Source organism: Phaenicophaeus curvirostris, chromosome 6 (assembly GCF_032191515.1).
Source record: "Phaenicophaeus curvirostris isolate KB17595 chromosome 6, BPBGC_Pcur_1.0, whole genome shotgun sequence".
Taxonomy (NCBI): domain Eukaryota; kingdom Metazoa; phylum Chordata; class Aves; order Cuculiformes; family Cuculidae; genus Phaenicophaeus; species Phaenicophaeus curvirostris.
The window spans coordinates 20,654,884-20,671,066 of NC_091397.1; the positions used below are offsets into that span (position 1 = coordinate 20,654,884).

General features: G+C 39.2%; 2 protein-coding genes across 2 annotated transcripts in view; one reads left to right on the forward strand and one right to left on the reverse strand.

Moving 5' to 3' along the window:
- Window positions 1–16,183, forward strand: part of NEBL (nebulette) — a 412,617-nt gene that overhangs the window by 328,523 nt on the left and 67,911 nt on the right. The gene's annotated exons all lie outside the window — the stretch shown is intronic.
- Window positions 1–16,183, reverse strand: part of PLXDC2 (plexin domain containing 2) — a 265,179-nt gene that overhangs the window by 56,422 nt on the left and 192,574 nt on the right. The window contains exon 7 of the mRNA XM_069859523.1: window positions 10,313–10,412. Coding sequence (XP_069715624.1) covers window positions 10,313–10,412 — 100 coding nt within the window. The remainder of the gene's footprint in view (window positions 1–10,312; window positions 10,413–16,183) is intronic.

Genomic DNA, 16,183 nt, shown 5'->3' on the forward strand with positions numbered 1-16,183 from the left:
TTCCTATGGGCTTTGCACATACAGATGACCCATAAGACTCAAGCACAAGTATGAAAAATTCACATAATTTTTAGTTCCCAGATTAATATTTTATCATGTATTCTGAACACTCCAGATTTTAAGTACACAACTGCAATACAGACAGGCAAGCTTATACACTTTTAAATTATAAGTACAGCCTATACTGCCAATCTGATACAATAATGATGATTTCTTGGTGTGCCAGATTCAAATTTAAGTCCTTCTTGAAGGCCCACTAAACTAATTGAAATCAATGCCAACTACAATCACTGAGCCTGGGCAATCATGCCAAAGAGAATAAAGAATTGCATACAAAGGATTAACCGGTTACTCTGGTCAATGGCTGGTCTAAGTCTACATTCAACAGAAAAAAAGGAATTGCAGACAGCCACAAACCCAACCTTATGTGGTCATCTGTGTTGCTAGCCATTTATGAACTAGGGCACACCTTGTTGCTTAGTATAAAGGCTGTGTTTCTGCAGATTGAAGTGGGCTTATGTGGGCTTCCCAGCTGCTAAGCGATCACATAGCATCAAATGCAAGGTGTTTTTTCACAGTCTTTGGCTAGAAGGGATGTCGTATGTTTTTTCCAGATAGAAAATGGAACCTCAACTAAAATCAATAAAGCAATAAATATTAATTTTTAAGGGAAGAGGGAAAGTGCACTAAGGTGTCCAGCGGCTAAAGTGCATCTTGGCTCATTCTATGAAATGAGAGTTCAACCTCTAAAAGCACAAGTGTGGGAATCCTAACACTATACAGAAAATAACCAGTGAACTATTGGTATCAGTTGGAATAAACGGGAATCTCTGAGGAGGAGTGGGGAGGCAAAAGCAGAGTTGCCCTGGGTGGGATAACTCTTCTGCATCAGCCAGGGTTGCTGCAGGGGAAGCAGCTTCTCTGCCTTCTCTCATTGCGTAAGCCCCCAGGTACAGGTAGACTACGTAGCTTGCAAACAATAATATTCCTATTTAGCTCCAAATCAGCACTTTTGCAATGCAGATCCTCTTGCCATTTATTTGCAGCTGACTTTGCTATAGCTTCACCCCTCCTGATAGTGGATGTCTTTTTTTGGTGTAAAATGCACCTATAATTGAGCTAGTTTTATGTTTTACCTGCAAAATCATTCTGCCTAGTTAAAAGCCATGTATACGGATGTGCCAAATGTTTGCCTCAATAAAAGCCTTTAGACACGTACTTCAAACTCATTAGTCAAAAAACGGTTTTCAGGACAAAGTTAATCTTGTGCTGGGGTGGGGAAAATCTCTTGTCAGCAGTGGGAAGTTTATGCTCCCAGGATGGTAAGTCAGATAAAAGCACCTGCCAAATCAGTGTGATCAGGAATTGTGTTTGAAATGAACTCTGTCAGTGCTGAAGGCTTTAATTTGTTTCCACGGAAATCTTTATCCTTCTGTCCAAAAAAATAAGCAGATGAATACCTATATTAGAATGGTGGGTGCTGGCATTTAAATGGAACTCAATTTCATCTCATCAGTAGTGGTACAGACTGGCATGCTTTAAACTTGTTTACTCTAAACCCTTCCTAACAGACTCCTCACAGGGTTTACAAGAAATCAGGGGCTCCTAGTTTTCCAAAAATCCAGTGAGAATCACTAAATCAGGTCACAGGCACTTTTATTTCACCCAGTGGATGAAATTTCTAAACCCCACTGATTTTAAGAGAATTAAGATTGTTATCAAACGATATTTTTTACTATGCACAAATCATGACCCTCGATCCCATTGAATTCCACTTCCTGGTAGACTCAGGTTTGATCTTTTCCTCTTCAGGAAGAAGACTGTGCCAACCACAGGTGGTGAGTATATATACAAGGGATTTATCTACTCTAAGAAACCCAAGCACAGAAACTATTTGCATAGTTCTTTTCTAACAGCTTTGTATATACTTGCAGGCAGGCTGTTAGAAACAAGTGTTCAAATTTATCTGCATGGTTAGGTTGTAAAAAAAATCCAAGCGTAGATTCTTTTGAAAGTCTAACTTGAAACATGTCATGCTTAGCTCCTCAAAATGCACTTCACAGAATTCTGAGCCTGTATCCCCTTAACAAAACCGGGTAGAAAAGCTAAATTCAAGAGGATAAACAGAAACATGAATAATCTCCCCTGACACTTTCTCCCTCAACCTCTCCACACACACTCCTGCTGTAACTCAAGACACACATTGCCTTTCACTCAGGTGGAACTTGAACTTCTTTGACTTCTGCTGTCTATTTAGCTCTTTTACAAACAAGTACAAGCACAGAATCACAAACAGCTTATGAGCTCACATCCTTCAGTATGCACCTTGACTTCACAAAAACAAGTGAAGTAATTTGATGTAGTAGCAGACAAAAACTGGAGCACCACGTGCAGGTAATTTACTGAAAAGTGGCACTACAGAGGGTGGAGAAAAGGAAGAATTTTTGCATGTATGTATAGTTTTGAAGTATCATTCCTGCTTCTGAATTTCAGAAAATAGGTATAAATTCTTCTCCCAGTCATGAAAATATTTTACTTTTCTGTAGGTCTGAGTATTTCGAACACCTTTTTCAACTGAATGATATAAATTATGATTTATTTTTCTTCACTAACAATGTCTGTTGTTTTTTGTTGTTTTGGTTTTTGGTTTTGTTTTTTCTTTTTTTTACCTTTGGTTTTATTTACAGGATGGTCCAAATTGTTCTCTGGATTGTTTCTGTGGCATGTACATGTGCCATCTTTGAATACAAGGCCAAAGGAACAATCCCAGTAGAAAAAGCTGAAGATAACACCATACTTACTTGAACTAAGTGTATTCCTAAGTGACCTAGAGAGATTATATGGTCGGTCAGAAGGCCAATTGAAAGAATACTTTCAAGGGAATAAGTAATGGATTGGTAAATTATAGATGTGCAAGATTCTAGTGTGATAAAACATTTTATATAGTTTTATCACAGTAGTTTTAAAATAAATGATGGCAAATAAATAGTCTGTGAAACAGAATTTTCAGAGTCAACTAAAGGTAGTAAAATGGGAAGAGTGCTCTGGAGATGCAGTGATGCCAGAGGAGCACTACTGACTTCATAACACACCTGAAGGGTCAGTAGCTAGTAATAAACCATTCTAAATATGTGTCCAATAGATGCACAATCTCTCTGGTACTTTTCCATCACATCATCACTTTTCCTTATACAACATTCCTTATCTGAAACCTGCAGCCTGGTGAAATATGAAAATATTGGAGAAGTCAGTCTGACTTTTTAAATTATACAGTCCACAAATAAAAATCTTTGTTAGTGAAAGATTTCTAGGGAATTGAGATCAGCCCTATACCCAGCAAAATTTGCTAAACAAGGCTTTATGTATTCATACAGCTGCACTTTCATTTTTAAGTTTAGCTGATAGAGAAACCGCAAATGGTAAGAGGGTGCACTTGGTTATGGAGAAGTCAATTTGAAGCAAACAATTTATGAAGCATATCCACCTTACATTGCAAGCAATTTGTGAAACATATAAGGGATACAGAGGGGTGGGCCACAGCTGCTGGTCTATGCAGCCACTGGCTTTGCTTGATAGGGACTTCATTTACCACCACTGGCTAAATAAAATCTTTATGTAAAGATATATTTTGCCAGCCTTGTACGTCTGATTGCTGTCACCACATAAAGTAAGAGAATCAGAATGTCAAAGCAATCACTCATCAACTAATTATTTCTTGAGGCACTGACACTGGGATCAAACACATCTGTAATAAACCCACAACCACAATTGCTCTTGGTCATTACAAATCTCTGAATCTAGATAAAAATTCAGATTCAATAATTGCATTACTTTTACTATTCTCTTAAAAGCTACTAAAAAACCTTTACAATTTGGAAGCTTCACCTGAAATATGTATAATCTGTGAATAGCAAAATCAGTGAAGTAGGGTCTAAAAATACGAAAAATGTAGAAAAACCTGTTCTGTGCCTACCATACATTATTTACTTTGAAACTCTCCATGCCCTTTCAGATTTACCTCAATTGCTGATGCCAGCTGAGCCACTCTTAGTACAGGATCTATGTGTGAAAAGCATGCTTTATCCCCATAAGCCATTATGCACTGAATTGCCTAATGCTGAGATTGGTCACTGGCCAGTTAAGGCTTTGGCTGAAATGAAAACATTTTAAACTTTGATCACCTTGTACCAGTACCTGAAGTGCTAATATGCCACCAAAGATAGACAACATGCCCATCTCTTTTCCTCATTGCTCCTGAATTGGCCTGCCAAGGAATCCAGCTGCCTGGCTAAATTCTTTTGGACCAGCAGAAGAACATGCAGGGCTGGAGCAACTAGCACTCTGTGGAATGAGTTCAACTAGTGGAAAGCAAGAATAGAAACTGTGAATTTAGAGTGATAAATTTGGGGGCCACTTTGCACAGAGGTAAATTACAACATTACCAGTAAGGCAGCAGCCAATCTGACTTCACAGTTTTCCAGATGCTGCTGCACCTTTTTACAATAAATACCACAACACAAACTGCTACTCTTCTCTTACCCTTCAGGAAGGTAATCACAGAATCACAGAATCACAGAATAACCAGGTTGGAAGAGACCCACCGGATCACCGAGTCCAACCGTTCCTACCAAACACTAAACCATATCCCTCAGCACCTCGTCCACCCGTGCCTTAAACACCTCCAGGGAAGGCGACTCAACCACCTCCCTGGGCAGCCTGTTCCAGCGCCCAATGACCCTTTCTGTAAAGAATTTTTTCCTAACGTCTAGCCTAAACCTCCCCTGGCGGAGCTTGAGGCCATTCCCTCTTGTCCTGTCCCCTGTGACTTGGGAGAAGAGGCCAGCACCCTCCTCTCTACAACGTCCTTTCAGGTAGTTGTAGAGAGCAATGAGGTCACCCCTCAGCCTCCTCTTCTCCAGGCTAAACAACCCCAGCTCTCTCAGCCACTCCTCATAAGGCCTGTTCTCCAGCCCTTTCACCAGCTTTGTTGCTCTTCTCTGTACTCTCTCCAGAGCCTCAACATCCTTCTTGTGGTGAGGGGCCCAGAACTGAACACAGGATTCGAGGAGCGGTCTCACCAGTGCCGAGTACAGAGGGAGGATAACCTCCCTGGACCTGCTGGTCACGCCGTTTCTGATACAAGCCAAGATGCCATTGGCCTTCTTGGCCACCTGGGCACACTGCTGGCTCATATTCAGTCGGCTGTCAACCAACACCCCCAGGTCTCTCTCCTCCAGGCAGCTTTCTAGACAGACTTCTCCCAGTCTGTAGCACTGCATAGGGTTGTTGTGCCCCAAGTGCAGGACCCGGCATTTGGCCTTGTTAAACCTCATGCCATTGGACTCTGCCCAGCGGTCCAGCCTGTTCAGATCCCTTTGCAGAGCCTCCCGACCCTCCAGCAGATCGACACTTCCACCCAGCTTAGTGTCATCCGCAAACTTGCTAAGGGTGCATTCGATGCCTTCATCCAGGTCATTGATGAAGACATTGAACAGGGCTGGACCCAGCACTGAGCCCTGGGGAACCCCACTTGTCACTGGCCTCCAGCTGGATTTCACACCATTTACCACCACTCTCTGGGCCCGGCCATTCAACCAGTTTTCCACCCAGGAGAGTGTGTGCCTGTCCAGCCCAGAGGCTGACAGTTTCTCAAGCAGAATGCTGTGAGAAACTGTGTCAAAGGCTTTGCTGAAGTCCAGGAAGACCACATCCACAGCCTTTCCCTCATCCAGTAGCCGGGTCACTTTGTCATAGAAGGCGATCAGGTTAGTCTGGCAAGACCTGCCTTTTGTGAACCCATGTTGACTGGGCCTGATCACCCGGTTCTCTTGCATGTGCTTCATGATAGCACTCAAGATCACCTGTTCCATGACTTTCCCTGGCACTGAGGTCAGACTGACAGGCCTGTAGTTTCCTGGGTCCTCCCTGCGGCCCTTTTTGTAGATGGGCACAACATCAGCCAGCCTCCAGTCCAGTGGGACTTCCCCAGTCTTCCAGGACTGTTGGAAGATGATGGAAAGGGGTTTGGCCAGCACATCCGCCAGCTCCTTCAGTACCCTAGGGTGAATCCCGTCCGGCCCCATAGACTTGTGACTGTCCAGTCGGGCTAGCAAGGCTCTGACCACCTCCTCTTGGATCATGGGAGCCTCATTTTGCTCCTCTAGCTCCTGGGTTTGTACACAGGCGGAACGACCCTCCTTACGACTAAAGACTGAGGCAAAGAAGGCATTAAGTACCTCAATGCTAGTAATGCTAAGGTTCTTTCAGGGGCCTCACTACTGTAAACAAACTAGAGAGAAATCTTCAGCAAACAGCTATAACATGCAGATTTGCCACTTAATTACAAGCTTGAGTTGCACTACATATTGAGGGGCATTAATTACACTGAAACTGGAATATTTTTAATACATAGCTCTGCTGCAATTTTATTTATGTACACAGTGTTGCTGTGTAATTTCGGTGTCATTAAATGTTGAGTTGCCAAGGCACGGATTTCCTAAAAGAGCTGTACCTAATATGGTAGAGGCCAAGATCATGGAGAAGTACGTCTCATTGTGGAGAAAAATGTAGCCATTATCTGTAAGTGCAAAACTAATAACTCAGTACATATAACCCTTGATTCTGGGACTCTCTAATTTTACCAGTGTATTTAATGCTTTCATGGAAAACAAAGTATAATCTGGGCAAGCTCATGGGTGGGCTTTTTCATTGCTAAAATACAATAGTAGTTTGCAGGAAAAGCTAATTGAAAGACAAAACGGAAGAGAGCACTAAAACAAACGAGAGAAGTGTAGAAACCATTCAGGAAGGGAAAGACACAGGGGAAGAAAGATGATCATGAAAATAGAGGCAGATCTTGAGAGTCTGCAAAGGCGAGAGCAAAGTACACTATAGACAACTGAAGGAAAGACCAAGAACAGAATGACAAGGAAGGACAAGAATAAACATGAAAGATGAGGAAACAGGGATGAGAGGGTGGTTGCAATGGCACTGGGACAAGGTTTCTGGTTCAGTAAAGATGCTGAAAAAAAAGTGAGAAGTCTTGCTGAAGGAACACAGAAAGCTATCTTCCAGCTTTGTCTTCACCAACAATGTGTTGCCTAACTGTAAGACTTTCATAAATCATTCTTAGTGTCCTTGTTACACAAAGAAAACCATTTCATATACAAATGTTCAGTTTGTCTGCAGAAGAAGAAATCAGGGTAGTCCTTCTAACTTATTAGACAAATCAGAAGGGTTCCAGAGCCTGGCTCACTCCATTTGAATTACCTGGGAGAAGCAGAAACTTTTCCTCTGAAATTAATGGATGGGAATTAATTTGTCATTTTGCTGCCATATAAATCTCAGAATTTAGGGCTTTTTTTTGTTAACCTTGGTGTCAAGCAAAAATTCAATTTCCTTACACATTGCTGGTCATTCAAAGCACCACCAGAGCATATACAGGCATATGTATCTATAGGCACATAACTATAAATGCAAAATAGTGGCCTTTCTGCATTAACATAATAGTACCACATATAGGCTTGGAAATAAAGTCATTGTCCTGTTCGCAGCTATATATAAGCAATAGTAGCAGATCAAGAAAAAATATCAAACATAGAAAACAGTCAAAATGCAACCCACCAAATATTTCCTATCTCCATGCTCTAGTTCTTAAAAGATATGGTAAAAATTTGTAAGTACCTGTATTCTTTTAGGGACAGATAAAAGAGGTATAACTGCAAAGCTTTTATATGTAGGAGTATATTAACAAAAATAGACATGAAATGTTCAAGGTCCTCTATTTCAAAAAGTTCAGAAAAGCCTTTCTTTCTGCACTTGGCTCTTCAAGATGATCCTTTTCAGGACTTATTAAAATGCACTTTTGAAATGAAATACCAAATCAAAAAGCATCTTTTTTCTCTCCTCAGAATGAAATAGGTTTGCATGGCTTTAGAATTCACCTTTCTGAAGTCTTAAAGAAGTTATTACTAATGTTTTGGAGAGAATTTCTGAAACAATCTGATAAATACAATAGTTAGTTCTAAGTCTTCCAAATTGTCTTCAATGAAACTAGGACTATTATACTAAAATTTTAGAACAGTGAACATATATAGGGTGCACTAAAGACATTTAGTATTTCTGAAAGCTGAGAGGATAGTCTTGTTCCCTTATTTTGGGACAAACAATCAAACAGCAATTTATATTCTTTTGTCATTTTAAAGAACTAACAAATAAAAACAATTCTATCATAACACTTTTTCAGTAATTGACTAGAGCTATGGTTGATTTAACACCTCTGAAAAACAACAATGCAAGAACATGTATATTTGAAGAGCATCTGACACTAGGTCTCTATGGACCAGCATTATTTACCAGTTCTGTCAGAGTGCTATTATGTTGCCTGTACATACTAATATAAATCTGTTTCATTGAAAGCACAATTTGGCTTCACGAAAATCTACTGCAAACTGATGGTTCCCTTGATTAATACTAGCTCTAATGTAAGCTGCAAACTAGCAAAAATAATCATGAATTACCACCATTCAATCCATAGAAGCAGTTGTTAAGGAGCATAACAGTGCCTTATATACAGTAACAAAAAATAATGCTATCAAACCAGTTGTGTCAGTGGCAACTTTGAAACTCTTTATCCCCATTTTGTTTTTCATATCTGCCACTCCTTAATGTAACTTAATGAGCAGAGTAAGTTTAAAATGAAACACTAGACAGATTTTCTGGTAATTAGTCGCTTCACTTGGCAGAAAGTATCATTCACAAAAAGGTTTACAGAAATACTAAAACTAGAAATTAGTAAGTAACTGTGTATTAATTTAAACCAACATTATGCTGTGGTAGTAGAACAACGTGCATGTCTGAAATATTTCTACAAAACGAAACATTCAATCTATAATAAAGACTACTATATACCAGGTATTTTACATAAAAAAAAAAATACGTAACTCTTTTAGAGTCCTCTAGTATTGTTTGATGATGGAAACCCTCATGCCAAAAGAGCTGCATACTGCTTCCATCTCTTATATTGTATTTCTCTGTGACTATTCTCATAAAACATTTGCACAAGTCAATTAAGCTAATTTCCACCTGAATCCATTTTAGGAGCTCTCACATGCTGAAGACTCACAGAAATATTCAGATCATTCACATGCAAGCATCACTCAAATTGCTGATATCAGTTGCTTAGATTAATTTGTGCCTAAGCACTCAGAAGCAATCCATGCGATCATAGGCACATCACAACTACTGTATTTCGGAAATATTTTTTTTTTCCAAGATCTATCTATTAGGAAAAATCTGGGCATGCCAACCTCATTCACACTACTCTGAGTTCACAACAAGCAACAGATGGTACAGAAATTTTCCATCTTCCCCATGGCAGGACGTATAAGATGTGGCGTTTATGCTTCCTCATATCTAAGACTGTTGAAATGTGATGAAGAGGGGACAGGATGAGCTGAGGAAATGGCACCTGCACATTCAGTGTCAGCCCCATCTGCAGATGCTGGAATGTGTCAGTCCTTGTGAGCTTTATCTGCACTACACCTCTGTCAAAGTACAGTTTAGGAGAATTTGCCTGGACTCTGTTCTTGGGGACTGCTTCGAGTGCAGCTCCTTCCATCTATACCCTACTATTAGGGGATCATCAGAAAACTAAACTTCGTAAATTTACTCCAGAAGTGTAAATAAAACCAGCACACAATGAGCATACTCTCTAATGCTTAAACAACTTGAAACAGTTCCGAACACAGTAAAGCTTAAAACAAATCATTAAGGAAATTACACTTGATTTCCTACTCTTCGTTTCCAGTCAACTCATATAAAGTATAGTTAATACCAGAGAAAATTAAATGTCAGCTACATTGCTGTTGCCACAACTATGTATGCCCAAGACGTTATTTAATGACTACATGTCCTCTTCTCTCACTAAATCTGTATACGAATTTGAAGTTCAGAATTTAAATTATCAAGAATTTCCAGCCTGAGTGTATTTTTGAACAGTTTGTTTCTTCCATACTATGGATAAGGAGATATCCAGATAGAGTATCTTATGGAATATGAAATTGTGCTGGTTGACAATTTAATTTTACATTATTTGGCTGCCCATTTAGTTTTATTTACCTAATTTATCAGCTCAAGAGAAACAATGACAGAGAAAGCCACATTGGGAATTATCAAGCAAATAAAATTACACTTGAATTAACAAGCTGAAATTAGCTAAGTGATTTGTTGTGCAGCTAATAATCCTTGATGAAATCAGCTTATACTCATTTCTTAGCCTCCAAACCATTGGCATCACTACTATACTACATACTGGGAATTTGCTGGATCCTGTGTACGACCACAAATGCATCTGAGAGTCCCACTTTCACTGGGTGGTTGGTTGAACTTATCTGTGTTACAGCAACAGGAATCTGGAAGACAAAACAGGAAAATACGCATAAAATATTGAATAATTAAAAAAAGAAGAAAAAAAATAACGGCACTGCCAGAATGAATATTTAGCAGTCTAAATTAAAAGTCTGAAGGCTTAATGTCCAGATGGAGATCCATGACAAGTAGTGTCCCTCAGGGATCTGAAGTGGGATGAGTGCTGTTTAATATCTTTATCAATGATATTGACAGCGAAATGAGGTGTACCCTCAGCAAGTTTGCAGATGACATCAAGCTAAGTGGTGCAGTTGCCATGCTAGAAGGATGAGGTGTCATCCAGGGGGACCTGGAAAAGCTGGAGAAGTGGGCCTGTGTGAACCTCATGAGGTTCAACAGGGCCAAGTGCAAGGTCCTACAACCTGGGTCAAGGCAATCTGCGGTTTCTATAAAGGATGGGTGATAATGTGATTGAGAGCAGCCCTATGGAGAAGGCCTTGGAGATGCTCATTGACGAGAAGCTCGACATGAGCTGGCAATACATGCTGGCAGCCCAGAGGACGAACCGTATCTTGGGCTGCATCAGAAGAAGCATGGCCAGAAGGTCGAGGGAGGTGATTCTGCCCCTCTATTCTGCTCTTGTGAGACCCCACCTGGAGTATTGTGTCCAGTCCTGGAATCCTCAGCATGAGAAGGATATGAAACTATTGGTTTGAATCCAGAAAAGTGCAACAAAGATCACCAGAGGAATGAAGCAACCCCCATATGAGGACAGGCTGAAAGAGAGGGGGTTGTTCAGCCTGGAGAAGAGAAGGCTCCAAGGACACCTTATAGCAGCCTTCTGAAGGCAGCGTAAAAAAAGCAAGGGAGTGACTTTTTACAAGGGCATGTAGTGACAGGATTAGGGGGAATTGCTATAAATTGGAGAGGGGAAGATTTAGACTAGACACTAGGAAGGAATTCTTCATGATAAGGGTGGTGAGACACTGGAACAGGTTGCCCAGGGAACTTGTGGATAAACCCTCCCTGGAAGTGTTCAAGGCCAGGTTGGCCGGGGCCTTGAGCAGCCTGGTCTAGTGGGAGATGTCCCTGCCCATCACAGGGAGACTGGAACTAGATGATCTTTAAAGTCCCTTCTAACCCAAACCACTCTATGATTCTAAAATAAATATATAGTAAAGTACACCATAATATGACTAGGGATTTACTGAAGATTGAAGTGACTTTTAAATCTTATTTCACTCCAGTTTGCTTTGCTTCTTATATAACAATGTTCACATCAACACTTTGAGGTGGAAAAATTCTTACTGATGACATAGAAAAGAGCAGTAATGTTCACTAATTTATTTTCCCCAGCTGAACTAAAATTGAGATGATATGCTAGTATGAGACAAGGATAAGGAGGCACCACCCCTTATCTACTGTTGATCATACAGAATGTGAAAGTTCAGCTTGGCATGACGTTTTTAAAAGCTTATGGATCAGTTAACTTACACTGAAAAATGTTTGAAGAGCTATCTGAAGAGAGTTCCAGCCTAAAAATACTTATGTTTAATACATCTTGGAATAGGAGGAATTAATGGAAAAGGTGGAAAATGACAGATGCTCACTTGCCAGTAGCTAGAGGAAGAAATAAAAACCCCTTTGATATCCATAGACCAGTTCATCTTTACATAACAGAGATATTGATGCTAGACAATGTGGTTGTATGAAAGTAGGTGTCAAGTATGACTTCAGTCTTTGGTGATAGTTGCAGCTTTGGCTGATACTTGTGTAGATGTTATAGCTTTAGTATTCTGTAAGATGTTTGACTTAGTAACATGTAGCATTTTTACAATATTAATATAGTTAATTAGACTGCCTGATTACAAACAGCAGCCATTACTAAAGATGCAGCTCAGACTGACGGTCTGTCTTTACAGAACATCTTGCTTCTCCAAACGTTGCATCTAGTATCAAAGGTTTTGTCAAAGACTGGGATGGAACACAAATTTACTGCCTAGCTGTTCTGCAGGTGATACTGACAAAGGAGAAATAAGTAAATGCTTAGATAAATTAGCAAAGTTAGACCTTGCAAAAACTGCAAATTCATAATTCAGAGAATAAAGACTGCAAAGTGGAGGTTTGGACCTGTGTTCTAGGAACCAGCAGTTCTTGAAGGAATTTCAGGGTTGTAGTGGATGAAGAACTGCAGCTGTTAGAAGGAACATCACAACTATTTTATTTATACCTGCATATTAGATCATGACTGAAACATTATACAAAGTTTTGAGGGTCTATTTCTTAAAAAGATGCTGAAAACTTAGAACAAGGAAGATTAAAAGAGGCATAAAAACAATCTGACAACCTCTGCTGTCCTCAAATGCCATTAATCGAAGAACTAAAGAGCTCCATCTGTTTGGATTCTCAAAGTGAAAATGGAAAGTTGGCTGGATTACCATAAACAAGTACTGCCATGGGGAGAAATAACTGAGGGGCTAAAGGGTGTTTTCATCTAGCACAGAAAGCTATAACCAGAAGCTGCAGGCAGATATCTGCAAAGTAGAATAAAGCACGTTTCTATGACTGAATTTTACTAACCACTGGGATAAACTGCCAAGGAAAATTATGATCCTCTATCCATTGTTGCTTTCAAAACATAAGTAGATGTCTTATTTTTCAATGCTGGCCTTCAGTTAACCAGAAATTACTAGACTGAAGACATAAGAAACTTGATCAAGTGTAAGAAACTCAGATACATGGTCCTAGTTAATCTAATAGCCTGCCCTGGCTTTACCTCTGTAAAACTACTAAAATTATACCATTGGTCAGTATTTTTCTCTTACCAGAAAAATGCCAAAGTGAAAAGCTGGTTACATGTCCAATGAATGAGGATTCAGTACTGTATACATGCCAATTAATGGCATGACTTCTGGTTTTTGAATTGAGCATTAGTGCTTTAATTTTAATTCTAGAACCTTTTCACATTTCTTCTGTATTTGTGAATACTTGAACAATCTGCATCTTTCTCTAAAAAATTATGATAACAGCAAAATAACTCCTCTTCCTTTCTTGTGGGGCAGGGAGGGGAGGAGCAGGAAGGAGTGATGGGTTCTTGCAGTACAAATGCCAAAAATGGGAGAGGTGTGTTTTTTGGAGGCAGGTGGTATAATTTTTTTTTTTTAAAAAAATTTATTTTCAGTACAATTTGCTTCAGAGCTGGAAATTCACTGTCAGTTTCACTGTTTAATAAAACATATTAATGACTTTGATAGCTGTTACTAAAACAGGAGGTAGTATCCAATTTGAACAGAAAATATAAACAAAAACCTCAGCAGAAATCAGAAAATTTTGCAGCAGAAATATCTCAGTAGATTTTGCCAAAATCCCTGCAGTTGAAGATGTTTTTGTGCTGGGCATTCTAGTGAGAGTAAAGAACTTGAAGAATCATTTTCTAAACCAAATAAAAAAGTTGTAGTAGGGTCAAGTCTAGCAGAATTTAAGATATAAGAAGCAGACAAAATTTTGGATATATGTTTTAGAAACAGGGTTTAGAAACAATGCTTGCGTAACGTGAGGAAAACATAAATTAAGTTTGTATAGCCAGCTCTTCAAATTGAGGTACAGCCTGTTTCAGCAATTAGTCATACACAAAAGCAGTCAGAGGGGAATCCGCAACCCAGGAAACCTCTTTTATTCTCTTGAAAAACTATAGCATTATTACACCTACATTTTCAAGAACTTATATTTACTTGTAAAGTGTGGTGAAGAAATAATTTTACAGAATTGAATACTTCTGTCACTCAGTGATGACTGTACCGACTGTCATTTTATAGGTGAAATATTTTGAAAGAAATGTGAAGATAAAATGGGCTTTTACCACATGATGGTTTATAAGGAAATACGCCCTTTTGATAGAAGGTTTGCATTATATGATCAAATAATTTATTGAAAATTACAGCAAAACACATGCAGCAAGCTGCAGTTCTGAATTTCTCACCTGAATGGCAAGATATGACATGACAGGCTGCTGTGTCGAACAGTTTAACAGTAGGCTAGGCATGTGCAAATGGTTGTTAATGGATGGTAGGGATTTCATGGCACGATATTTGGAGGACGGATTTTAACTAGAATAATACCAGTCACATTTTTTTTTACAATCATGAGGTTTGGAGTCTTTTTACTGAAAACAGAATACTTTCCACTACGTGTAGCAGGAACATCAATTTTATCTAACTGCTACTACTTAATCAGTTCTATTCAATTCAGCCTCCTTTCACAGTAGAAAGAAATTCTACTTCAAGTCTCTAACAGTTATTTTCCAACTTCACATATTGGACAATCTGAACAAATATATCAATTTTAATAATTGTGTCTGGATGACTACATAAATAGAGAGTCATTCCTATTTAAATGATGACTTCAAGTCAAGGAAGTTAAGAAAAATGTTAATAAAGCCTTTGGTAGCTTTGCGAAATTTGTCCTGTATAAACCATGAACAGAAAAAAACCCTAAATGTTACACTAAGGAATATTAGCTATAAGCATAGTGGGAAAAGACTGGAATATTTATTTTCTTCAAAAAGAAGTAAAGCCCTTGAGAACTGAAATTCTGTGAAATTCAGAACATATCACAGAATCATAGAACGTTTTGGGTCAGAGGGGACCTTAAAAATCATCAATTTTCCACCCCCCTGCCATGGGAAGGGACACCTTCCACTAGACTAGGTTGCTCAAAACCTCATCCAACCTGGTCTTGAACACCTCCAGGGATGGGACACCCATTACTTCTCCAGGCAACCTGTTCCAGTGCTTCACCACCCTCATGGTAAAAATATTTCCTCCTAACATCTAATCTAAATCTCCCCTCTTCCAGATAAAAACTGTTATGTCTTGTCTTATCACAGCAATCCCTGATAAAGAGACCATCCTCGGCTTTCCTCTAGGCCCCTTTTCAGTAGTGGAAGGTCACTATAAGGTCTCCCCAGAGCCTTCTCTTCTCCAGGCTGAACAACCCCAACTCTCTTAGCCTCTCCTCACATGGGAAGTGCTCCAGCCCTCTGATCATCTTTCTGGCCCTTTGTATTAACCACTAATACATAAAAAGCAAGCTTTTGCAGAGCATTATCTTTATTACTATGTTCTGTTGGCTAGTTTGCACTCATGTATTGACCATTTGTCAGAACACTAACAGCTGGTGTAAGCAAAATTATAAAATGGAAGTTGTATGCATTATAAATACAGTAAATTGTCAAATAAATAAACATTTGACTTGCTATAGGACCTCATTATATTTCAAACTGTTTTTACATTTTGAAAACTTGCTGTACAGCTCCTTCTCCTACCCATTAACTCTTCTGAAAGATATTCTGATGTTGCAAGATTTCACTATCCTGGTTGCTCAGCTCATTTTCTAATTTTTTCTTTTCTTTTTTCAGAAACTATTCTGGATTTTGGATAACACTTGTGAATACCAGACTGCTTCTTACTGGGCAAATGACAAAACACAGAAGATTGGACAGAACAGCTCCTTCGATACTCAGCAAACTTCAGCCAAGATGCAAGCCTGGTGGTCAATACCAGGTTTATCAGGTAGCAAACTTGATGTGGAAGCAGGAAGGATATGAGAAGGGGAATCTCAAATGGTTTGAATAAATAAGAAATAAATGGTAAAATTTACATGAAGTTCTTTAGGCATAGAATTCCCTATTGTACCTCCCTTAAATGTATAACCACAATAATTTTATAAGCAGATTCTTCAAGATCAGTCACTAATACAGAGCCCCTGTGGGATGCTTTATAAAGTTACTGGCAAACTGTCTGCTGCATTCCTTACC